The following is a 26,902-nucleotide window of genomic DNA, read 5'->3' as shown; positions in this document are numbered from 1 at the left end:
GCCATTTTTTTTCAATGTGATCATATTGAACTCTTATATTGACTTCCAATAATAAAAGTACTATCCGTGGTGCAACCCTAAAACAAAGCACGTACAATGGAGATGCACTGTCGTACATTTATTCCATTGTACTTTTTCTAAGCTTTGTTTTATAAGTGGTAGAGATGTCTTCATTTCCCCCTTGTTAAGTATTGTGTCTTCCTGGGATTTTTTTTTTCTATGCCTCTCTGCTCTAACTCATTTTGGACAACCTTTGTGGGAGGAGAGAGGGTGTGTGCATTTCTGTGAGTGCGTGTGTGTGTGTGTGTGTGTGTGTGTGTGTGTGTGTGTGAGTGTGTTGTGCCTGTAAAGAAATGTGGTACATTTTTTTTGCACCCTCTAACAATAGGACATCAGGAGTTGCAGCGGGACGTTTTCTTTTTCTTTTTCGGGGGAGGGGGGATGATTAGTTTGTCTAGATTAAAATTCATTTTGTTCGTTAAAGTAGCTGGGTGTTTCAAGTACTTTTTTTTTTTGGAGCTTATGTTGTTTCTCCCTGAAAAATTTTCCTTTTCTTTCCAGCTTTTTTTTTTTTTTGAAGCTGTATGATGTCTGTGCATTTTCACATAACAGAAATTAGGAACATCATGTCCTTGAAAATTTGTATTCTTGATTTTCTTGTTCCTCAATGCACTAGTTCATTCAGGGCACGAAAGAAAAGAATTGTCCCATCTTTGACTGCAAAAAGATAAAATGTAAAAGGGGCAAAACATCTAGAGAAACAACCGGTGAATACACCAAAGATTTAATTGTCAATTCGCTACAATTCACACAGCAGAAATGACCACAACCTGTTTTGGTGCATATCCCAGGTGGGTACTGCAACTGTCACTAGGCAGGGAACGCTTGATTCGTCAGCTCATCGGGATGACAGGACTGACTGTATACATATTATGCTACTGTCTGCTTTGCAGCACCTGGGTACTTGCTATATTGCAACAGGCGAGGAGCTCATGTTTCCCCAACTATCACTATCAGGGAACAAGATTCATTAACATTTTGCCTGCATATATATATACACACCCCAACAGCACAAGAAAGCAAGAAACTTTTCTTGAAAGAGAAGTGTGATACTTTGTTCACAAACATGGAAGTACTTTCATTCTCCTATTTAGTGTGTAGCCACAATACAGCATAATATATCATACTCATCCAAGCTAACTTGAGCATTTTCTGTGGATGGAGTACCAACAGAACAACTCCAACCTTACACATCTCCTGTACAGGAGATTCCCCACCTGGACCACATTTCCATACTGGTGATTTTTTTAAAAATTACGACAAATGTGTGCAAAGTGCACATCACACGCGTGATGTACCTTCTGGCTGGATTCCAAATGCGTTTTCATACGTACGCAATAATGCATCAGCAACTGTACTTGTGGATAGTGCATGCATGATGCAGCACAGCTATACTATTTGTAGCATGCTGTACAGTGTCACCCTCAGTGGCTAATGGGATGTACACGTACACAATTATACTGTCACATTGCTACTCACAAGGGTTTTTTTTTCTTTTGTGTGTGTGTCTATGTGTGTGCATTTTATTCAAGGCCATAGTTTTTGAGCAATGGGAAAATGCATAATTATTACTAGGATTACATGCCGCTTGAGTAGGAGAAGTCAATTAAGATGGATCGGACATGACTGGCAGATTTCCGAAACGAAAGAAATCTCCTGCCAAAAGTGGGAGAGGTGGATTCTCGGGTGTGATTTGATCAATGAAACATATTTCAAAGTCATTCAAATGTTCTTACAATATGGTCTTTCAAAGTTTCAATATCATTTCACAAAATGATGATCATGTGACACGATCACATGACACCATCCTACAATGGGATATAGCGCGGGTACCAATATGCTATATCAGTGCAATTAAGAAGGAACGAGCAAAAGAGGAGAGAGGGGAGGGAATTTTTAAGAGCGAGAGAGAAAGACGGAGAGATACTTTGCTTTTATACCCCTATCAATCATCTGTCTGTCTGCACATGATTTCAGAGTCATTTCGCTAATTATTACAGGATAAACACATTTCCTCCTCCGAATCATTTTTCGGAAATGTCACGATCCGCCAGTTGCCGCGGTGTGGGCACATAGCATTCATCACTGCTGAGCCCAGACATCCATCATATTGGCAGTTGTGCATTGAGTGACTGTCAAAAGGATTGAAACAAGGCATCCTCCCCCCTCCCCCCTTGGAGATGGAGTCTTCCTATATATCCACTTCTGAGACATCCCCATTCTTATTAAAGGGAGTTTGGAGAAGAGACTAGGCAATTCAACATTAAAGGGGCTGTACAGTACTGGTTGAGGTGGGGATTCATATTTTCTACATTCCTAAGTGAGATAATGAGAAACCTCTTATGAAATATGAAAGAGCATGTAATTTTAAGAAGGATTCAATGTTTATTTGATGAAAATTGATTTTCAAATGGCTGAGATATCCAAAAAAGTGATAATAATAAAAGACTACATGCCACAACTTTATTAGGATCTCTTTGTTTCACCTTGTTTTTGGATATCTTGGCCACTTCAAAACCAATTTTCATCAAATGAACTTTTGATACCCCTTAAAATTGCATATTCTTTGATATCTCATAGAGTGGTTTCTGAATATCTCGCAAAACGTTAAAAGCTAAATCCTCACCTCAACCAGAACTGTACACACCCTTTAACTCTCTCATTACCAACCAACCTGTTTATGCACAAACTCTATGACTCTTTGGGTGCCACAGTGTAAAATACCCCCATGTGCTATGTTATACTGAGACCAAGACACATGAGTACTTTTGGAAAACACTGTTTGTCAAAGCAATGTAATTTTCATTCATAAAAAAAAGTTTATGCTAGAAATGCTGTATAAGCAAAAATGTTCAGAAAATTGTAAGCTTTAATTTCTGCGATGTAAATTCTATGAAAGAAGTGTGGCTACAATGCTGTACTGTGGCATAATGCGATTCATCCGTTTGTGTGTGGTTGTGTGTTTGAGTAAAATATGTGAGGTTGGCAAGCCGTTGACTGATCAAAGTCGGGCTTACAAACAAGGCACACGACGAGTTGATTTACCATAATAGATTTATTTTAAGACATTAAATTGTTCCCTTGGGTATTCGTATTAGGGCCTACACTTTTACTACAGTTGTCTCATGCAACCATGTGTACTAGAAGTGCACTATGGCATTTCTTAATGTCATGAGTGATATATATACATGGCATACCTCTGGATGAACTTGACTAAAAAAAGACCCCCCGAAAATTCATGTACAACGTTCACTGTGAATGCATTGCCAATGAACAACATTAACCCATCCACTACCAAAAGAAACCATCGCCTCACTTCTGAGTGCACACTTTGGAATCCTCCACCACTGCCCCTCCAGTGCAGGGCAAGAGGAGTTAACCGTCTACGATGTTTATTTGGGGGGTGTATGCTAATGGCTAATTGAATAAATTGTCAGCGGGGACGTGACCCGCACACTGAGGGCTCACTTCTGCCCTTAAAATTGCTTACTTTTCATCATTTTCTTCCATCGAAGCTACGAGGGCGGCATTCTCGAAAGAGACGAGGAAGCGGGAACCTTCATTGTAATGCCACCGCTCTCCGCATCAGTGGCCGCGTCTCCTCACAGTCATCCATTTTTTTACAACTTGAGGAATAACAAGTGGATTGACCTTTGTTTGATTGGGAAGAGTGCTGTAATGTTTGGAAAGTTTGGAGCTATATGGTAGCCACAAACTCCCAAGCCCATCCATATAGCCAAAGCAGATATAGTATGAACAGTTCATTAAAAAAAAGAATGTGTATAAATGACATAACATGGAAATTCAGTTTCATGACTTTGTTGATCAAAAGGTGCATTTCTAAATTTCATATCATGTTTTTCTTTCATAACAAAGCATTCTCATCTTCCCATGCCCAATGTATTTGTATGAGCAGGAGTCATGAACGCAAGCACAAAAAGGACAAAATCTACGAAAAAGAAAACCTAAAACAAGAACACTAAATACACATACACAAAATGCACAGAATCAGATAAAGCTACAGTACTTGAATACTGTCCTTAGAAAATAAGACATACTTGTAAAAGTCATGAAAAATAAAGCCAAATGTAATTCATAGATTTTTTTTTCAACCTTAATCACATCATGGAAAACTTTCTGGTTACATTTCAACATTCCACAACATCTCTGTAGTTTACGGAATGTTATAAACCCCATGTCGGCATGATCAAATGGACTACAAAATTTGCCATAATGAATTGGAAAGCTCGCAGGCACTTTATAATCAAATTAATGAAAAAATCTGAGATGCACACGCATAATCAAATGAATACAAAACCAGGAAATGCCTCAAATGTGAATAGATGCCAGGTCCCCCAATCAATGGCAAAGTTGAATAGGGGATGGCAAATTGATTATAAAATGTTAAATTATAAAAGAGATTCTCTGCTTTGGTATCCATTCAACGTAATAAAAACACATAAACTCCCCAGCTTCTCTATGAGTCTCTGAGGGCAATACAAGTATATGTCAGGAGCCAGATATTATCATTATTGAATGCCAAAAACATGCCAATGCTTTTTTTATGCATGTGGCTGTGATTTCCGTGATGAGAGAAAAAAAAAAGACATTAATGATGACATGTACAAAATCCATTGAGTTCTGCATGGGACTTTCATCCCTAGGTTCATTTTTAATGCTCCCAAATCATCAGGTCTACTGAATCAATACTGCATAGATAAAACACTGATTTTGTACGAAGGAGGGTTCAGCATCCATGCTCACAAAACTTACTGTCTCATCTACAGTGTATCTCTCAGCAATTTTTCTTTGGCACGAGGGAAAGCGCAGGGCAAAAAAAAAAATGCTTGCGCCTTAATTTTCCCCTTGTTTGTCTGCCTCTGATTTTATCTTTGCATAATATGTTTGAATATGAATAAAGACAGGTGAAACATATGGCAGACCATGATGTCATATTTATATTTTGTTGACAATTGAGCAATTGTGGCAGCTCTAACAAACAGGCATTACTGGGATGAAAATAGATGTGATATATGTTTTATAAGTGTTATGTCTGTCATATAGCAGAAACAAAGTCCTTGTACGGCAGTACCACTTAAATGCAGGAAATCTCTCCCATCAGACAGATCAGCGTCTGCAGCATCCGTTTGTTTATGACACCTTATTCATATAGGATCATCAAGGTTTGTTTTTTATCATGTTTTTTTCAGAAGACTGTGTATAAAAAAATGAGTATGGTAAAATGACAAATAGTGATATTGACATTTGTGGAAACCATGAAAACAAAGTTTTTGCAATCCACCTCCAGCATATTCTTGCTCTCAAGCTCAATGTTGAAACTTTGCCAAATCACTCACATAAGATAGTATCTCATCTCGCTCCGCCGTTCAAATTCTGAAAAATTTCAGACTCCGTCACACAAAAATGCGACAAGGGGCACACAATGATGGTTATTGCTCTTGAGTGAATACGACAAGAAATGAAAAACAAAGCTGCAGAAGAGAGGATGAGCAAAAAAATATTCATCACAACTTTCTGAAGCTTAAGAAGAGGCGCCCATCGGAGCAGACAGCCGATCACTATCTCCATGGGAAAGCTGACATTCTAATAGACAGAATTCCTGTTTGCTTGTAATTATAGTATTGGTAATCACCCTTGCATCGAGCCAAACAACTGAAGTATTTCTGTCTGGGGCACACTATCTGAATAATTGGGCCTATTTCTAGACTCCGCCTGGTCTGCCTGTCTCTCAATCTCTCTCTCTTTCTTTCTCTATTTTTCTCTCTTTATCCTTCTGTCTCCAACTCTCTCTTTCATTGTCTTTGTCAATCTTTTTACTTTCTCTATATCTTGATTACTCTCATTCTTCCTTTTTCCTCACTCGGTTTCATTCAGTTTCTTTGTCTCTTCTTGGTTTCAAAACTTTTCATCCTCTGCCTGATGTTGATAAACCACATCAATATTTTATATTCATTTTTTCTTTACATCTAATATTCTATGGTCTATACATTCTGTTTAAACCTGTGCTGCACTGATAAATGAAACATTTGATGTATGTATCAAGTTTGGTGTGATGTGATGTCTTTAGCTTTAATAGGCAACACTTAATACACAATGTAGGCATTACTTTTTCTTTATACAGTATGGGTTTCCTTGCCATATCATTTGAGTGTAAAACAGTTCTGTCCTGTACCTAAGCATATTACCTTGAGCAGCAAAATTACAATTCTGGAGATAAAAAAAGATATGAGTCTTGACAGTTGATTATCACATAAATGCTGGGCAAGAAAAGCTCTCTTTGGGGGTAACATTTTAAAAATGAAACCATTGTTATTCACATCACCGATTACAATATCTTGCAACAATTATGCCTACTCATACTTGTTTTTACCTGTATCAGTCATTTTTCATTTTTAAAAGCATAGATGCTGTATTATACAGTTTTAGTTTTGCTGGTCTCATACCTGGTACATGAGAATAAGTACACAGAACCATCAAAACAATACCTTGAAACGGAGGTCCACACTAATGGAGATATTGAATTTACATCACATTACCTAAAACCAGAAAAAAAAAAAACAAGTGAAGGGAATAACAAAGATTGTCGAGGTCACGCCACGGATGGTAAATTCATGCAACAGTCACAGCCACAAATTAAGCCGGTTTTCTAGACGTGCATCAACCGACCGATAGAAAAAGCATCTGGGTTTACGGCACAGCAGGTCAGTTCTTGATGAGAAGATTCACAAGTTCGAGGATTTTGCATCTCATATATGCACTAGGAGACAGCTCCCATAGGGGAAGGGTAGATGAACATTTTGGCACGCTATCATAACTGTCGTGCTGATCTTCTAACAAAGTCACTTTAATAGTACAGCAAATTGATATTCATCCAGAACAGCTGTGGTGCTATTTGGCACAAGTTCTATTACATATATTTGCAGTAAAGAGGTATAAAGAGGAGGAGAGGTTTATTGAGTTATTATCTGGAAAGGGTGATCAAATAGATGACTGTTTGTGTCATTAATTCCTCTGCTTTGTAGTCCCACATATTTACTGCTGTGTAATAACTTTTTGCTATGGGGTGGACAAAATGAGACAGCAAATAATTAGGACTTCTACAATGCTCTTAACATAAGTTTGCACATAACTGACCTAGCTGTCACAATAAAAGCCTAAAAAAACGTTGCCAAACATTGATACCTGGTTATGGAATATTTACAATATATACTGCTCCAATGATCTATTGGACTATATATATAGAAAATACACTGAATACAGAATTTTCATTTCATTTCTTTGTAATACACATATTTTATCTGATAATATATCATGAGATGGTTATTTAAAGTGTAATGACCACTGTCAGCTAGAGATGAAATAAGTTTGGTTGTTTAAAAATTCCAGTTTGTTTCCATCTTTTTCATACTTGGGAAAATACAACAACAAATACACACATACATGCAAAACAAACAAATAAAAACAGGTATTGGGTTAATCAAATAACTCCATCATGCGATGTATTCCACTTGACAAAACAGCATGCTTAACATGGCACAGGTGCACAACCCCGGGCCGCATGGCAGGCTCTCTATACTGTTTCAGTTTGAATGAATAATCCACATTTCCATTTGGCGGCGAGTACTCTAGCTGGGCTCACAAAACGTGTGAACAAGCATTTGTGGTGCTTTTCCCAACGAGGATGACATAGCTTTAACCCTATTACCATCAGGTGCAGTTCTGCCATGTAAGGTGTCGATGATATTTCAAAGTTGTTGGTCCTACGAAAAGGTCAAGGCAGCTCCCGAGCTCTTCAAAGCAGTCTTACCATCCCTGCGATGTGCAAAATTGTGCCTTCTCACAGTGTATCACCCCCACATTGAACACGATTTACACTTTCTGTACCGTCTTCATCTTTCGGACGAAGAATTTAGGGCCCTAGATGGCGGCATTTTTCTCACATTGTTCAAGTGGCTGGAGACTTCTGCAGACATAAGGATTGACTGTGTCTGGCAGAAACGATAAATATTTTGGACAAGTTTGTGAAAGTTAATTTTTATCGGGGGAAGCCTAGAGTTGGGAAGTAAATGAGGAAGTGGCACCTATGTAATTATCTTCCTTCTTTCTGCCTTTTACGCTATCTTTTCTTCTCTCTCTTCTTCCCTTACTGCCTATCCTTGCTCATTTGCACTTGTTTTTTTAATGGTAGCAAGTACTTTCAGGAGCTCACATTACTGCTACAACTGGAGAGTCACCCCACCCCACCCCCACCCATTAGCTTCTAACAGCATAGGCTCTATTAATTGTCCATTATTATACTGTAGACATCCTCATAACTGAAACACTTTGATTCAGTGAGAAACTTTTATCACAAGGGTGACCATTTAAAAGGACATAACAGACACCCAATGAGGAAAATTGCCAAAAATTCTGCATGAGATTTCTTCTTTTCCTTCTTGTCTGATAAAATGAAAGCAAGCTTGCTTGATCTCAAATTAGACAATCAGCTATCTTGGTATCATGACCTCACTGAAGATAAGATTAAAGAAAACCGAGGTCCAAACATACAATGTAGACCCTACATGTGGAGTGAGTGAAAGTAGCAAAAATAGTAGGATGACACAAAAGTTTGAGGAAAAATTGGGCAATCCTTTCAAAAGTTTTGAATTTTTAACGTTTCCATGCCGTCATCACTGGATATTAAGGCAACCACTACTGACATCATTATGGACAACAATATAAAGAAAATTATATATTAAAGGAGAATTCCACAAAATTTCATTTTTCATGAAAAGTACACATTCCATTGATAAGGGTAATATCATTCCCCCTCCTTTCTCAAAGAGGTAAGTCAAGCACTCTTTGATTATGCTGGAAAAGTGAAAATAATATAATATGTTTAATTCTCTTTATATTCTCTTAAATACTGTTGTCCATAATGATGTCATGAACTGTAGTAGTCTTCTCTATCCAGTGATGACTGTACCAAAACTTTATTACATTCATAACTTTTTAATCAATTGTGCAATTTTCCTCAAACTTTCACAAATGTGTTCTAGTGATATTGCTGCTATCACTCAATCCACAGTCATATTTGGGCTTTGGTTTCTTCCTTAACTTACAAAACTGTCCAACTACAACAGTAAAACAGGACTACTACTTTGAACAAACTCAATTTTCCCCGTGTGAAATACATTGAAATCTCCTCACACTCTCTCTTCCTTAGTAATCTTATTTCCGCCACCAGCTATTTTCGTAACTGCTTTTTTTCTTCTCTATCCCAAGCCTCGAGAGCATTCTGAAGTAGTTACTCCTTGCGTACTACCCATGGGTCAAAGCGGAGTAAAGAAAAGATGGAAACGGGAAGAGACATTTCTGGGGAAAAGGGACAGAAACCCAAATTAACTGAGATGCTCCAAGGCAGATAATATGCCACTCCACATTACCACATGACATGTGCTTTATCTGCCTTCTCAAGCTCCAGTCCCATCCCCTTGGAATTTTGTCTGCTGTTGTGAAATCACACAAAATACCATTTATACGCACTTGCTTCTGTAGCAAAAAAGGGGAGAGCTTAAGCCACTGTACAGTCTTAGAGCCACAAAATTTATGGGGGAAGTAAACCAAATTTTCTGCTTGATTGCTTATCATAAAAGCTGCCTGCCATATCCTTCATTATGCTTTGATAGTGGAATTATAAAATCAGTATGCAGATTCTTTTGTTGCTGTCAGACAAAATTGTCATCAAAGTTTTGCACACAAGTATGGGTAAAATGACACAACATTTCCTTAATCTAAATCTGTTAAAAAGTAGGGAATATGGTGTCAGACTTTTTGCCTTGAAATGAAAGAGAAGTGAAGTTGGTTGTTTTTCAACACAGGTATCATTAGGCCTATGTAGAATGCATCAGTACAAGCCTTTCTCTGGTCCTTTGAACTAAAAATACCTCAATAAACTGCTGATAAGAGATGAATAAATATTTGCCAGACAAAATTAAAAAGGAAAAGCCCTGGGGCATAAGCTGAGAAGGTCAACTTGATGCATTCTATAAGTCAATAAAGAAGCATGATCATTCATCCATTACCGTATATTTCACTACAAGAATCTATTGTGCAAACTCCCACGCAAGAAAAAAGATCACAGCTTGTGCACTCATAGATCAAAATTGAACAAAATCATTTTAAAAAGATTGCTGCTGAATCAACTATTTACTCAAATATGCATTTACACACAAGAAAAGAAAAACAACAACACACAAACACACACACAAATATAACAATGATAATAATAATACAGTGCTTATATACAGCATATCACTACCTGAGTGTCTCTATGCGCTTTAAGGGAGAGGGATGAAAATTGAAAAAGAAATGTACTCTACAATGTATGTACCGTAGATGCAAACCCAAACTCACTCATAATACTTTTTAAACAGAAATGTCTTGAGAACAGTTTTGAACTTTAACACTGTGGAAGCTTCCTTTATGGAACATGTGTACCACTGTGGGTACATGTACATTAGGGAAGGGACATGGTTGGCCATTGTGGTCTTCAACCTATTTCCGTATGTATGCCTTTAAATAACAACATAGACATTGACTACTCAACATTTCTTATTCATGTGATAGAGAAATATCAGTAACAACTTTTCTTCATCACCGGATTGCAAGCTCTAAACTCACAACGTGCCGCATTCATGTCTAATCAACTCCTACTGTGCACCATGTGTTCACATATAGTATGCAGCAAATATATATACCTCATTCATGCATCTTCCCAATCAGCATGCAGACACTGTCTGGGCCCATTAATCTTGCTGGACTGTTTCGTATGCATGACTGGATGATGCCATTGTTCGGGCAACATCTCCCCATCATCCCAGTTTCACGTACGTGTTTACCCGCTGAAGAAATCCTTAAGATAGAGTCGACAACTGTCATTGATGCCCTATCAGTCTCCACGTAAAAACTCCTGGAGGACGATTAGCACCGCGGCACCAGCAGAAAATTGAAAGGGCACCATCAATAGCGTAAAGCAAGAGGGAGGTTTTTTTTTCTCTGTATTGTTGTATGGAGTAGGTCTGCTGAGAAGACTAATAATGTGCCATGTGCATGGGGGTGAGAAAGCGGTATGATCTATTCGTCAGAGGGCATCATTTTCCGGGAGAGGCGGTTCCTCTCAGTTTCGATAATTGGACCTCGTGGTATATACATCAATGACAGGCGGCGACCCACTAAAGAAGCACACAGTTTATACATCACGTAAGACGATACTCTCACAAGTGGGTCATATTACTTCGGCCATGAATTGCGAAGTTAACATTCATTTTCGCAGTCTCTCATCAGTCTTTATTGCTGTGAGATACCAGATCAAATCACAAGTCTGGGTCTTTCTTCTTCTTCCTTTGTTCTGACAATTATATGCAAGAACCTGATGCAAAAAACAAAACAAAACACAAAATCCAGCATGCACTCTATTAAGTCTGTAAAAACTGTCAACCTATCACAGGGTGTACAACTCCCACACACTCCATAGAAAAGTCATCCCAGGAAAACATATAGAGTGAACTCTCGTAGCACTTTCAAAGTATATGCTTTAGATATTATCTTGAGAGTTGTGTAAGAAGTAAGAGTGAGGATATGTATTTCTTTTTACACTGCAATGTTCCATCATACAACTGATGACCCACTAGTAAATTATTACGAAAGCAAAATAGAGTTATTTATCTGCTATCAATAACTTGACTTTTGAAGTCAACATCATAAATGAGTGTAATATGCAACTATACACTACATATTCAAGTACTTCAGTTGAGCTAAGACACGATGATATCCTGTCATTTAAAAAGCCAAGTTCTAAAATGGAGTGATGGACCAATGTATTTAAATGGCCCTATTACATATTTTTTAACTCAGATGAGCTAGCTGATTTGTCAAAATGAATGGACTACATAATATATTCCTCTGGCTGGGAGAAAATGCTACAAATTGGTATGTCATATATTTCTACACAATAGGCAAAGACAATTTTAGATTAGTTAAGCACCAGCCAGGGTGCCTCAATTCTATGCAGCACTGGACAGCTAGCTTGTGAGATTTTCATGCATTTTGCTGAAACTGAATTAATTGGCACCTACGATCAGTCAAATGGCGGTCACGACCGAAAGTCTCTTTTTGACATGAAATTTGAGCGCGCTGCGGGGGAGTGACTAACTGCCTTTGAGTGACAGCTGAAATCTAAGGAATGATTTGACGTGCTCAACTGATCCAGATATATAGAATTTAATTTCTAACTACGAGCACTATGAATACAATTGCAAGCATCTTATGTATGCATCAGACGCACAATGCAGTGAGGTCATGTGGAGGCTACGATGCAGCATCAGATTATGTTCGGAAAGTATCCAAAGAAAGACTCGGATCCCTCATGGACAAGCGGAACACCCATGGATGGACTATGTTTTTTAATGAGGATTATCTGGGATGTCACCCTGAATATGAGGTCATAGCATGGTGCACGTGAGCAGCGGCTCACGAGAGGCGAGCCATCCAGAATGTTGCGAGAAAAAATGTATAGCGGTGTTCAATAAACTCCCTGGGCATGACCTCGCGATTCCCTGGGATATATGACATCATACCCTGAAGTGACTCTGAATGGTTGAATGAATGATACTCACACACCCACTCTCTTCACTATTTTGGGAGTCTCACCAAACATTCCTGGGGAAAAAGAACTCGAGTACAACTCTTCTGCTTTGGGCAGAGTGTAACCACAACGGGTCACTTAAGCTCCATATTTGCATTGACGTCAAAGCGCTGTGCCTGCTTATTTGTGTGAATACCGTTAGTTGTTGTATATATGCATGCAAGGAACAACATTCAGATTTGAAAGTGTCAGAAATCATGATTTGAAATAAGATGTGGCAAACAAGCTCAAGAAAACTGCTTATATCCAATAGTGGCAAACCAATGGAGTGAAAATGAGCCAAAAGGGGGTTGCATGAGCTTCCATCCCAGCAGAATCTTCGTCAGAGGCAGAAATAAAATCTACAAATACATCAGAAGGGCATTTTACTTTGAGGGAAAAGAAAATGTGAGTTACCCATTCCCTGGACATCATTTATCTCACTTTCTGTGACTTGATATGTCTGTTGTAGTAGATATGTAGTACAATTAAAGTTTTAACAGCAGTCTAAACAACTTTCTCAAATATCTGAATGTCTTCCTGCAGGGTTTAACTGAAAACAAAAGTGTATCAGGAATAAGAGAGATTTCTTTCAGCCTTGTTTAACCCACCAAGTCTTCAATAAAGTTTCACCTTCAAGTGCAACATGATCCTAGAAGGGTATATGTCAAGATACGACTCACATTACATCTCTTGTCTCTGTATCATTACAAACATTTAATCGCGAGTGCCTTGAGCACCCTTTCAGAGTTGGATACATGAATGTTGCTTGGTATAAAATGTCTAATACTGTTAGCATCTTCATTGTTAAAGGGATAGTTTAGTATTGGCGGAGATGAGAATTTGGCTTTTAACTTTTTTTGAGATACCAGGAAGCCACTTATGAAATAGTACAGAGGATACCATTCTAGGAGGAATTCAAAGTTTATTTGATGAAAATTGGTTTTGGTATGGCTGAGGCACCCAAAAACAAAGTAAAACACAGTGGTCACAATAAAAGCTGGGCCCCAACTTTTATTAGGATCGCTCTTTTTTGGATATCTCAGCCATTTCAAAACCAATTTTCATCAAATAAATGCTGAATTCCTCTTAGAATTACATGCTCTTTCATATTTCATAAAAAGGTTTCTCATTATCTGACCAAAAATATTAGAAATCTGAAGTTAGGTCTCAACCAAAACTGTACAATCCCTTTAAAATCTTGCAATAAAAATTGTTTCAAGTAGAAAACTAATGATGTACAAAAGGAGAAACATTCCACATGCTTTATCATTTCACTGTGTTTGCCACAATTTCTGGACATCAACAGGAGTAATGAAATCCAAAGCAGTGAAAAGCTGAAGAATTACAACTTGTCACAACATCCATGTACGACTTTGAATATCTTCCTCATGATCATAATAAACCCTGATCCCTGCTGAAGGGTACAGGTTAACAGATTCAGGTCAACTTGAAGAAAGGGTATGTTGATGTATGTGTACGATACAGCGAGTCACGTTTTGCGCATACACGTGGCCTGCAGATGCAGTGCCAGCTACACTGTATACATTGTACTTGCCATGCTAGGACAAATTCCTTCTTGATTTCAACTTATAAAATCTATGAAAAAAAAGTCCTACACACATGTAGACATAATATATTACTTCAAATGACCCCATCTCCTCCAAAGGAACCAGTACAATAGTTTACTGGAGGCCATAGGTGTAAATGATACTTTCAAAGGAGTGAGTATCTATTTTATCTGCTACCTACAAGGCTTGGGTTTTAGGGTGGTACTGAATGAATACATATATTTCACTTTCTTTGAATGTCTCGGAAGGATTAGTCCCTCATTCATATACACAACAAGTGGACAGATTTACAAACACACTGTAAAGCTGTTCAGAATTTTTTCCCTGTCCTTTGAAGGCCTATGCAATCTTAGACATTACTAACCACTAGAGGTATTTATCCTGCAGAAAAAGTTGTAATGAAGCTAAGAAGAAAAAAAAACAGCAATTGATAGATTAGGACAGAATGAAAAATAAAATACCTTTCAATAAAACTTTGGAAAATGTGACTGACAAAATAATAGATTATGACAGAATGAAGAACAAAATATCTTTCATTAAAACTTTGGAAATGTAACTGACAAAATCAAAGACTAACAAAATATTGAAAAAAATGAGGGATGTCAAGTTCCAAGCAAATTAGGGCTTTTTACAGCATTTGTGATTTGTTAACTTGGTAGTACTTTGGACAGCTTGGTGCTGTTGTGCTTTTTTTAACATGTTTAAAATGATAAATGAATACTATTTGATATTTTTCACAATGTGTGGAAACATCTTTATCAATATATTTTGCACAAACATAAGGAATCAAAGTTTTGTATTTCTTCATATCACAAAGAAGGAAAGAATAACTAAAGTCTTGTTGTTTTGGACTTTAATGTAAGAGCCTTTTATAATGCTACCAAACATTCATGCTTAAATTGAGTTTCCCACAGAATTCTTGTCCAGTAGGTGTTATACTGTGTTTGAACTAAAGGCTTATATTGTGTAATGTGAAGGATTATATACAATGAGATCTCAGACTGGTTCCGCTCAAATTTCCATGGGATTGTTACCTGAATGTCATACACTTTTTCATGCTTTTTCCCACTAGCTCTTGGTAAATTTCTGTCCATATGATGGGAATGCAAATTACAAGTCCTTCTTTTCAGCTGCATATTTCAAACAACTTTGTTTCAGTATGTTCTAATAGGTTTCAAGTATGCAAGCATGAAATTGTATTTTTGTTCATTTTATTTTCCTTTATAAAAATGTTGTATTGATTTTGTATACATGTAACTCTGTACAAAAATAATGTAAATCTTTGAGCACTATTGCATTGGGTTTTTGTTTTTGCTTTTTGGTTGGAAATGGAAATGAAAATGAAATGAATTCTCTTCAAACCCATTACATACTGAACCTTGTACTTCTTGTTTAAGCTCAATTAAGAGGATTCTCAAATCTTGCAGGGTACAGGCTAGGAGCGAAAATCTTGTCAAAATAGGAGAGAAAGCTGCTCTGACATCACAGCCAATCAACACATAAATCACCAATTTCAATTCACTCTCCACAGCTCTCAAAACCATCTCCAGTCTCTTTCAAATTGATATCCCACACAAACCGTCGAAGGTAACATTGTGGCGTGAAGCCACGTGGCAATCGCATCTTTAGGGAAATTAACTCGATTTCTAGTTCATGAAGTCCATTAATCTTCCCCATCTCTGTTTCCATTACGATACAAATCCATTGCAATCTTCACACACACGACGAGCTGAATTTCAGGTCACAGTTCGTTATTCTGAAGGTTCCTTTCTTCCAAAGGGTCACTAATCGGAAAACAAAGTAAGGTTCGTTAGTATGACCATCTTTCCATTTTCAGATTACCAAACTTTACTTCATTTTTGGATTAACAAACCTTTGGAATAACAAACCTTATTTCATTTTTGGATAAACAAACTTTAGGAAAAATGAACCTTATTATTCCATTTACATATTAACAGACCACCAGAATAATGAACCCTATTTCATTTTTGGAATTACAAACTGTCGGAAAAATGAACCTTGGGTATATAACACTACCAACATTTGGATTAATGAACCCTTTTCATTTTTGGATAGAAGAACCTCTAGGAATACGGTATTTGTTTGTGTCACAATTTAGAACCTTTGGAATAACAAACCATATTTCAATTTCAGATTAATGAACCTTCAGAATAATGAACATTCCCTCAATTTCTCACTGGTCAAAAATAAAATCCCAAACCCTGCATCCAAAAAAAACCCCAACAACAACAACAAACACTTTCTTCACTCACCTCTTCATCTTTGGTAGGGAATGTCTCGGCTCGATCATACTTGTCTAGCTTTCGGAGTAATTTTTCCTACAGGAAGAGGAAAAGACATAAAATTGATAATCAGTAATTGATTGCAAAAGTAAAATAAATGCAGGTGCATACATGTATGGCCTTCAGAAACATTGAGCTCTGAATTAGCTGTGATTCAGATCAATTTGCATTCTATGTTGCTCCATTTACATACCATTTGTCTATAGAGCATTGATACCATTCAGGGAGGGAAATTTAGAACAAGCTTTGAATCAAGAATATCTCAATGATTCGGTTGAAATAAAATCCCCATTGTGGTGTGGTATACTTCACTTCTTTCAGAATCTTTCTCCATTCAAGTTGATGAGAAGACAAATTATATCCAAAATTGTGAATTATTCACTGATACTTGATGGTGCATTGAGAATGCACTATCACGGCTAGTATGAGATTTGGCCTAAACTGACAGTTACTTGAGTATATGTGCTCAGAAAATTGCCAAAGTCGATGTGCTATACATCCCCACTTTAAATCAATCATTGAACACATTTGATCTTTCGAAAAGCAATTTTTCCCATCTCTTAAAAAACATTTTTCCAATTACAATGAAATTTTTATGAGAATTGCTACTCAATGACATGAACAAATGTGTACAGGAGGAGCAATTTTTAGTCTGTTTTGCAGTCACCATTATAACACCACAAATCCATTTTGAAAACAAATTGTGAAAGGATAACTTTGAACATTGAACATTTATTTCTTTTGACCCTTTCTGGAGTATGGGAAATGCATTAGGCTTATGATACAACACACAAAATGATTACAAAATAGCAGTATCAAAGAGCATGTATCAACAAACTGTCTTGCCATCAAATACAAACAATTGACACAACCATGTAGAACGTATGCAAGTTTCATGAGCTCCGATAAAATGTCTGCTTGAAAAACACTGTTATTCATAACACATATCACTTTATGATGCTGACAGCAAACATTTTTTCTAAACCAAATTTACCAATAACCATGTCTTTGCCAGCAAACTAAAATCCCATTACATTTGGATGTTCCAAATTGAATTGCATTAAGAACATACACTGTGATGATTGCTTTATCTCAAAAAACAACATAATTCATATTAAGGCATAATTCATCACTGTATTCTGACAGGTTCTACATCATACTTTTTATAAGTATTCAAGAGTGAATGATGACAGATTATTACCCAGCAACTGCGTGATGGCATTTTGATATCGCCTGTAAAATTAGTGTTTAACGATTCCAAGCATCACCAACAATGCGACAATGATTGTTTCCATGATAAAGACGTCATTCTTTAGGCATTGCCATTATTTTCACCACTCAAGCTCTGTCCCAGGGACCAAAATACCAGGAAAAAGGGCACAAGAACCATGTATTCCATACAGCTCTTGAGCCAGGGTTCATGAAGGAAATATGAGGTAATGATTAAGTAAGCAACTGATTTATTCTTTGCTCAGTAGATGGACATTAGGGATATAAATTCAGGAAAGCATTTTCAAGGAATCTCATTTGAATGAATTCAACAGTCAGGGTCCCATGAGTAAACCAATCATTTATGACATTTATAACATAATGTTGTACTATGATGTACATTGTATGTCATTCCGGGATGTCATTATCACTGTCTTGTAGGTGTGAGCATGTTTTTTGGTTTTAAAAAAAATGCTTTAAAAATAGCATGAAATGCTGAAATGTCGATGAATTTTTTGCTCTTTTCGAATTGCCATATGATATACACCGTATAACTCTGAATGCTCAAAGTTCTTTGGCCCTGAAACAGAATGGGTGGCAATAAGAAACCATTGTATGTCAAGTAAGGGTGCTAGTCTAAAATGTACTGGCAACATACACAAAATAATTATAATCATACAAACAATCCTTTGACAACAGAAGTGTGATTATGCATGGTTAAAAAGTCAAATCATCTTGGTGAAATGCACCTACGGGTTTTAGCAGAAAACTAGCTATTAAAGTAAACACAAATTCTAGCTCTGCCCTGATATTGAAATACAGTACACAACCTGACTCACCTACAACTGTATATCATTACACAGACTAATGAATGTGGAAGATAGGTGTAAATACGCCTCGACTCTCTGTCTAGCATGTGGATCTTATGTCCTTCTGCTTCTAAAACATACATAGCTTATGATTAAGGAGGGCTTCTGCAATATACACACTGTACATGTGTGCCTTGCTGTACAACCTCTCATAGTACATGTACGTGTAAATGGGCGCTGTTCGTTATTCCGAAGGTTCGCTATTCCGAAGGTTCGCTATTCCGAAGGTTCGTTATTCCGAAGGTTTGTTAATCCGAAACACACAAATTCCCTATACCTAGAGGTTCATTAATATGGAAATGAAAAATGTTCATCAATCCAAACATTTGTGGCGTTATTCTGAATGTTCGTTATTGCGAAGATTTGTTAATCCGAAAATGAAATTCGGAATAATGAACCTACGGAATAACAAATCTTCGGACTGAAGAGCCTTCGAAATAATGAACCGTCGGAATAACGAGCTGTAACCATGTAAGATGCACATCCTCACTTGTCAGCCGAGAAAAAACATATACGTAATGGTGCATACAGAGCCTGTGGATCTCATGGCTTTTTGCTTCTCAAATGAGTGCTTAAAAGGATGACTCCTTAATGTACATTTCAAAAGTCCTCTTTGCTACCAGTGTATTGCTACATTTTATCATGCATAACTTGAGAGCTAAAAGTGCATCAACTGTGTTCGTTAGAGCGGCAGCAAAAATTTATACGGCCTTCTGCTTGGCAGACGACGGCCACAGTTTCTCGCTGGCGATGGAGGAAGGGGGGCGACATCTAGGCGGAAAAGACAATTGGTGGTGCGGGAATGAACTGCGTCATGGTTACAGGTGGAGGGTCCTAATTACAATCATCATTAGCTGCACAAGCTTGTGGTAGCAGGTGTCGTGGCAATGTACGCCTGACAAAACTGAGTGACGTCAGGACAAAGAGAGAGAGAGAGGAGAGACTGAGCGAGAAAGGTAGTAAAAAAAAGAAGAAGCTTGGTAGCTTAAAGGGATTGTACAGTTTCGGTTGAGACCTAACTTCAGATTTCTAACATTTTTTTGTGAGATAATGAAAAACCTCTTATGAAATATGAAAGAGCATGTAATTTTATGAGGAATTCAACGTTTATTTGATGAAAATTGGTTTTGAAATAGCTGAGATATCCAAAAAGAGCGATTCTAGTAAAGTGTGGGACCCACACTTTCACACAATCTCTTTGTTTTACCTTGTTTTTGGATGTTTCCGTCATTCCAAACCCGATTTCTATCAAGTAAACTTTGAATTCCTCTTAAAATGGTATGCTCTGTACTATTTCATAAGTGTTTTCTTGGTATATTGCAAAAAGTTAAAAGCCCAATTCTCACCTCCACCAATACTGTACTATCCCTTTAACTAGAAAATTTTGGTTAAAGTCCAATTGCACGCACCTTTACCTTTCTCATTTGTGCTTTATTCTAGTGCACTGTAGCAATGAGGATCAAACATCCACTGGCTTAATTCTCATTTCTGGTCGCTTTAAAACTCAACTTTTATTCCTTTCTCCAATTTCTTTCCTATCCCTATATTATCTCTTTCTTAAGCTCTTCCATTCTCTTCTATAGCTTTTCTTTTCCTTCCATTCCTTTCTCTGTCCTGTCTCCTATTTCCACCCACACCTCAATTCTTCTCCTGTTTTCTTTCTTAAACTCTTTCTTATACTTTGAATAAACCTGACTTACAGGTGGAAGCAAGAAATTGTGAACTTCTAGAACCCTTACATCATCACAGCACTCTGAAATCATCATATTTTTCTTTTTCAGTTGAGGAGAGAAACAAAAATACAATGATGGTCTTTCATGATAATCTGAGTTTCATCGAGTACATAATGCTTGTACATTTGAAACAGATGGAACACAATAAAAAAGACTAAAAGCAAAATGTTTGCTTCCAGCAATGATACCAATATCTAGCACCTATGAATACTTTGTGGCTTACTGAGCATTCATAACCAAGTTGATCTTTGATGGAAGAAGCCTGTTTGCATTGCAATTTTTCAAAATTTAGGCAGCTTACTTTTTTCAGGTCATAACCACTTTAATGGGTATCACTTCAAATATGAGTGCAAATCCAGACAATATTTCTATGTTAGCCAAGGATCACTTTCAGCAAAGCCCTGACGGTAGGCAGAAGGAGTATATATGACGGGGCGCATGATTTGCACCCTGAACTCAAAATGTCAGAATTTATACTGATGCGGGGCAATGAATATCGAGCTGCTAGCATTTGTTTGCAGGCATACACAGCACAAATCGGATTTGGGCCCCGTTATCAAACCCAACCAGCGCCGGCGGCAGACGTCATGAGGTGACGTGTGCAGAAGCAATATTTGCTGCAGATTTTTTTTTTTTCTTTTGCACCTTAATATTCCAGATCCCCCCGTACTGCATTTGCTCACAGTTTGGCCCTATACAAGCTTCTCCCGTGCACACTAACGGATCACGTGGCAGGATCACATTTGAAACAAAAGGTCAGAGATAGTATAGGGACAATTGGCAGGCAAGTCAAGGATCAATGTATTAGCATACATAACCCCGAGTGTGCTTCTCCTTTTGCCATTAGCACAAGTCCATTCTCCACCCCCCTCCCCCCCCCCTCCCCCCCCCCCCCCCCCCCCACTTCCCTCCTTTACACTCCTGGCATCACAATGCCGACCATCCATTTGTATTTTTAAACATGCACTTACAGAAGCTATAGAGCAAAAAGCTGCATATTATACTGCGCATTCGATTCCATTCCACAGATTATCAATTTATCCAGAGTGGATTTTTTTTTTCTCCCGGAGCCCCAAAATAGCAGTACCCATGCAGGCTCTCAGACAATTTGATTATGGTGCGGATTATATTAAGTGTTGGTGCCAATGTTACAGTACACTCCCATGGAGCAAACATGAATGGTACAAATGCACATCAACGATATACATACACATGCAGGCACTAAACAAGTGTGCTGATGGAGGGGGGGGGGGGGGGGGGGGAGAGAACTCCTCACCACCAAAACTTTATTGGATTTATCATCTGGCAGCCCACGATCAACTGAGTATTCACCTACACATGACAAGCATGCATTTCAAAATGGCAAGAACTTTATTAGATATGGTTTGACTGCATGGTGTGGGTCATCCACAGGGGTTTTTCCTATTACTTTAAGGAAAACCATGTGCCTAGTATTCTGGGCTTTTCTTCTGTAACAACACTGTAGTACATCTTGTCTTTGTCTTTTTTTTTGTGTTTTTTTTTTGTTTAATCTGACTATGTAGTCACTACATGTACAATACATACAAAGTATATGGTTGATTTCTATTCAATGATTTTAATGCACCTTAACAGTACCCTCTATTCTAACAAGCCTCTGACTTTCATTGAACAAGCTGTATGCCTACCTGTACATTATATGACTTACAATCATTATGAATATTTTGCACTAAGTTATTTCCAAATGATTTTATTACTGAATAAATGTATGAATGAATGAATGAATTTCAGGCAAGTAAACAATGTAAATTTCCAGAGGAAGAAAAATAGAGAGAATTACTGAGGTAAAGGAAAGTGAGCTTTGCACATTGTACAAAGATAACAGATTTTTAGATTTTAGATGGCTTACAATTATCATAAACATTTTGCACTGTACATATTTCTAAATGATTTTATTATTTTAAAAAAAAATGTATGAATGAATGAATTTCATGCAAGTGCACAAAGTAAATTTCCAGAGGGAGAAAAATGGAGAGAATACTGAGGCAAAGGAAAGTCAGGTCTGTATTTTGTACAAAGTTAATCGATTTTAGATTTGCTTGCATTCGCAGAGAATAAAAGCACAAGCAGACAAGGCAAGTCACATTCTGCAGTTAAGCTTTATTCATGATCCCTTGATACTACAGCACTGTGATAAGCCTACAATATACTAAAGAATACATCAAGCAGGGGCATTTGCATTTGCATTAAAATGTAACAGAAATGGTGCACAAGACTGTTGTGACATAATGTTCTGTATAAACATGTAGATGAACATTAAGAACAAAAGCGATGCTACCATTTTCACTGCAGCAAGGACACATTTAATGTCTTGTGTGTACAAGGGAGTGCCTTGAAAACAGGACCAATGCCGCATTCTGGACCGATATAAAAAAGAGAACAACACCACCAACAAATAGGAAATATTTCTCCTCATAATATCCTGACTCACCTAGCTGCCACAAGGAAAAAAAAACCCTCAAAACAAAACAACAACAGCAAAATCCAGTCAGATGTAAATCATGCTTCAACCATGTCGAGAGTGTTGGATTAAACATGAATTTTATTGCACATCATGCTCCTAAAGTAACAAGTACGTTGACATGTGGCTTCCAGTGGAGCATGCCCGCAGGTTGATTATGGCTTGCTCAATGTTCAGGCTCATTGGGCACGCTGGCTCTTCAATCCAGCAACACGAGCCCATGCAGAGCTTAAAGGCGGATAATCACATCTAACCCTTAGATTTTTTATTCACGATCTTCCTTTATCCATAATAATGAAACATACTGTGATGATTGTCTGCAATGATTGTATTAAAGGGAAAAAAAAAGAGACGCAGAATCTTGCTAACACTAACTTGAACCCAACAGCAGTTACCTTTCAATACATCAAAATATTGAAAATGACAATTCTTGTATCTTAATCTCTTTTTCATTCCAGTTCTGCAGTATGGCTTTTAGGCCTAGATATAAATTAAAGAAGGAAAACTTCTTATTTAAAGGTTTCCATATTGTTTATTTTTTATTATTTTTAAGATTAAAACACTTCTGGTGATTATCACAGTGACACTCATTTCAAGGTTCTCTAACAGCAACTGCTCATAAAAAAATCAACTAACTTTAATAGTGACAATTGATTTGCTCACACTCAGTGTAAGTTAAGATTCAGGCCAAACTGTAAGATCTTTTTGCTTTGAAGATTTATTGCTACACTCTAAGTTTTGGCTGAATCTGATGGAAAGTTAAGAATGTTCATTGGAGCTGAATGTACAGTGTACATTACTGCATACAGCAGATGTTTTTGTGTTTTTATTTCTGTGAATTTTGTGATTTGACTGCTGCTCAATATTTGTAACAACAAGCCAAAATACTGCACTCAAGCAAATATACTGTCTTTATCACCTCTGGGCCCTGTTGCATAAGAGTTGAGATCAAATTGAAGTCAGAAAATAAAACATAAGTCTCTGAATACTCAATTCTGATTGGCTGATACCTGACTCATGTACGCGATTTTCTGTCTTATGTTTGATTGCATATATGCAACAGGGCCCTGAAGTGGAAAACTGCAAACTGCATTTTGAATAAGGACAACCACTGGAGTCATTTCCCATTCTGTTATTGTTGTTCAAAAATGGCAAATTCAACAACTTGAGCAATTGCCTATTACAAGCCCTTAGAAATGTGGGAAATATTGAGCATGTACGAATGCAAAATATATGACATACTGGTATTATATCTCTTAGAGCCTTCGATGCGGATGAATATGTAAAAATCACAAGCATCCTTGCACAACTGCCCTGCTGACCCTAAAGCTGATTTTAATGTTCATATCAAACACATGTAAAACTGATCATGGCTAATCAAACATAAACACACAGGGTAATCATAATGATGCAATAATAGCCCTACAACAATGCATTGTCACATTATAACTCCAGAATCATACAGGCTGCAACATGAAAAGAGTTGACACTGTTGAAGTGTTGAAAAAAAGGACATGAACCTATTAAATTACACTAAATGTTTGAAACACATCAATCACCACCCTCTTTTCAGGACACAATGTATAATATTGCAGCAAATTATGATGACCACGACTTTCATAAAAGCACAATTTCTCCCTATTCTCTGTTTAATGATGGTGCAAGGATGGTTTAACGACTGTGTTGTTGTTTCATTTCATGCACAATAACTTCAGTAATGTATCTTTCTCAAGATAGACTTACTTCAATTTCTCTGATAGACCTTTTTGAGAGGAATAATTGGGAAAACTGTCAAGAGCTGTTAACCTGCTACTTCAGCATTTTTACATATGAGGTGAAGAAAACAAAAAGTGTTGTCACAAGCGCTTCACTTTTATTTTTGAATTCCAAGAACTTTGAAGAGCTGTCTTCACAACAAATGTCCGAAACTCTTTCCTTTGTTCAAAGCGTTCAGTGTCTTATACCCCCATTCCACAGAGATTTTTTTCTCATTGGTCACTCATCAGAAGCAAAGTTTTTTTGTTTCCGGCCACCATTCAAAGTGTATCAGATTGCAGTCTGATGAAACTGAGTTATGTTGGTCAATTATCAGGTTAGTGTCAGACATATCATATGTTGCACATAAACCTCATTAGACGATCTTGCTTCATCAGACAACACCCGCCACATCTGACACTGACCTAATAGTCAACAAACATCAAGGCAGATTCATCAGACTGGGATCCGATACACTTTGGTTGGTGACCGGAAGCATTTGCTTCCGACGAGTGACCAGTGAGAAAAAAAAAAATCTCTGTGGAATGGGGGTATTTTGCAATATGAGTACAATTATGGTGTATTTGCTGGAGAAATGAACCAGAGTACAAAATTCTTTTTTCTCTGGTTCTTTTATTACCGGTATTACTTTAAACTATAAGTATTACTTCTGGCTACAGTCACTGTCAGGATTGCTACAGGTTTGGTATTTCATGTGCTGCTGCAATCTTTCATTCTACTCTCCACCTTGTAGTTTCCTCTCGTTCTCTGAAAGAAGGAAATCTCAGCTCCGGCATTATTGGCAACATGCTCTGGAGAGTAATTTTTGTGGGGGGAGGAGGAGAGGGAAGGAAGTAACCTTTCCAGAAAATCTTGTGTTTTTCACAGAACAAATTTTTGACTTTAATCAGAATTCACTACATTTGAAGACAGCAATCTCATTCTCCCTGTTGATGAATTTCCCCTGGACCTCTTTCATACTCTGAATATATTTCACCGTAACACTGACCAGTTTTGTATGTTTGACGTCATCCAGTGCACAATCAAGCGAGATTGATAAGTAATAAACCAAATACACTGAATTTGTTCCCTATACTGCCTTTCCATGAACTCATAATCACTCTTTGGGATGTTGTTTAGATTATCAGCAGTGAATAATGGGTGTATTGGAATGATGCCTGGCATTTCAATTTTATCTAATGCTGAAAACACACACACACACACACACACAAATAAAGTATACAGACTGTATGATATGAACCAGAGTGAGTTTATCTGGGCAATACTTGGAATTTTTTTGGTGATTAATTTGCCACAAAGGATCACCCCCCCCCCCCCCCCGCACCACACAACTACAGAAATTTGATTGAAAAAAAGGAAAGCTCGTATACTCACACACAAACAGACACAATCTCATACACACATGCCCGCACACGTACACACAGCTGCCTTCGCCATTCTTTTCCCCCCACGTCGACCGTTTTCACATCATCACGTGATTGATTGCCTAAATATTTAGATTGAAACAAATTACTCTCCTCGTCAGGCCCGGTGCTATCTGGAGAACGCAGCACCGGTGTCACTTTCGATCTTATGCAACGTGCTTTACATAGATCAGCGGCAATATGTTCCCGTGTGCATGAGATTGACTCTTTCCATCTACATGTACAGTATGTATACCGTCAGCCTTCCAAAGGAGACACACTTTGTATCTGGGCAGTGGAAGATGTCAAATATATTCAGTACACAGAACAGTGGGACTCAAATTCGCATTGACTTGGTGTTAATGCTGTGTGTGTGTGTGTGTGCATAGTGTATGTATTTGTCCGGCTGGGGGTAATACATGCATATAGATATTACATTGTATGCAGCTCTTAGAACTGTGGAATCCATTAAGCTCTTGTCCTTGCTGCAAAGATGATAAACTATACGCTGTTGACTACTGTAATTCATTGGTGCAACTACAAGTGTAGATTTTTGTATGCGTTACCATAGCAAGCCTGACTACGTTAGCATCTGTTCGCCATTGATTTCCAAATCATATCAGCCATTAAATGATAAGAGTATTCCTACTTGCGATGAAAGATGAACAGCAAAGAGATATAACAGTGTTTAGTATACATTATCATTTTTTTTTTGGTCAGGGTTACAGCTTAAAAATAAGAGATAAATGCCTGTAGAGTCAACTCACTATTATTAACTGCCACAATCAAATTC

The 26,902-nt window shown here is 37.5% G+C and overlaps 1 protein-coding gene across 1 annotated transcript in view; it reads right to left on the bottom strand.

Annotated features, from left to right (window-relative positions):
* The window catches only part of LOC139720871 (uncharacterized), a 62,588-nt gene that overhangs the window by 31,232 nt on the left and 4,454 nt on the right, over nucleotides 1–26,902 (bottom strand). The window contains exon 2 of the mRNA XM_071632203.1: nucleotides 16,590–16,655. Within this exon, the coding sequence (XP_071488304.1) occupies nucleotides 16,590–16,655 (66 nt within the window). The remainder of the gene's footprint in view (nucleotides 1–16,589; nucleotides 16,656–26,902) is intronic.

This window comes from Diadema antillarum, unplaced genomic scaffold, assembly GCF_040938485.1.
Source record: "Diadema antillarum isolate AM-2024a unplaced genomic scaffold, OU_Dant_1.0 scf00000134, whole genome shotgun sequence".
Classification (NCBI taxonomy): domain Eukaryota; kingdom Metazoa; phylum Echinodermata; class Echinoidea; order Diadematoida; family Diadematidae; genus Diadema; species Diadema antillarum.
The sequence above is the reverse complement of the archived record's forward strand: the minus strand, read 5'-3'. Positions and strand labels throughout refer to the sequence as shown.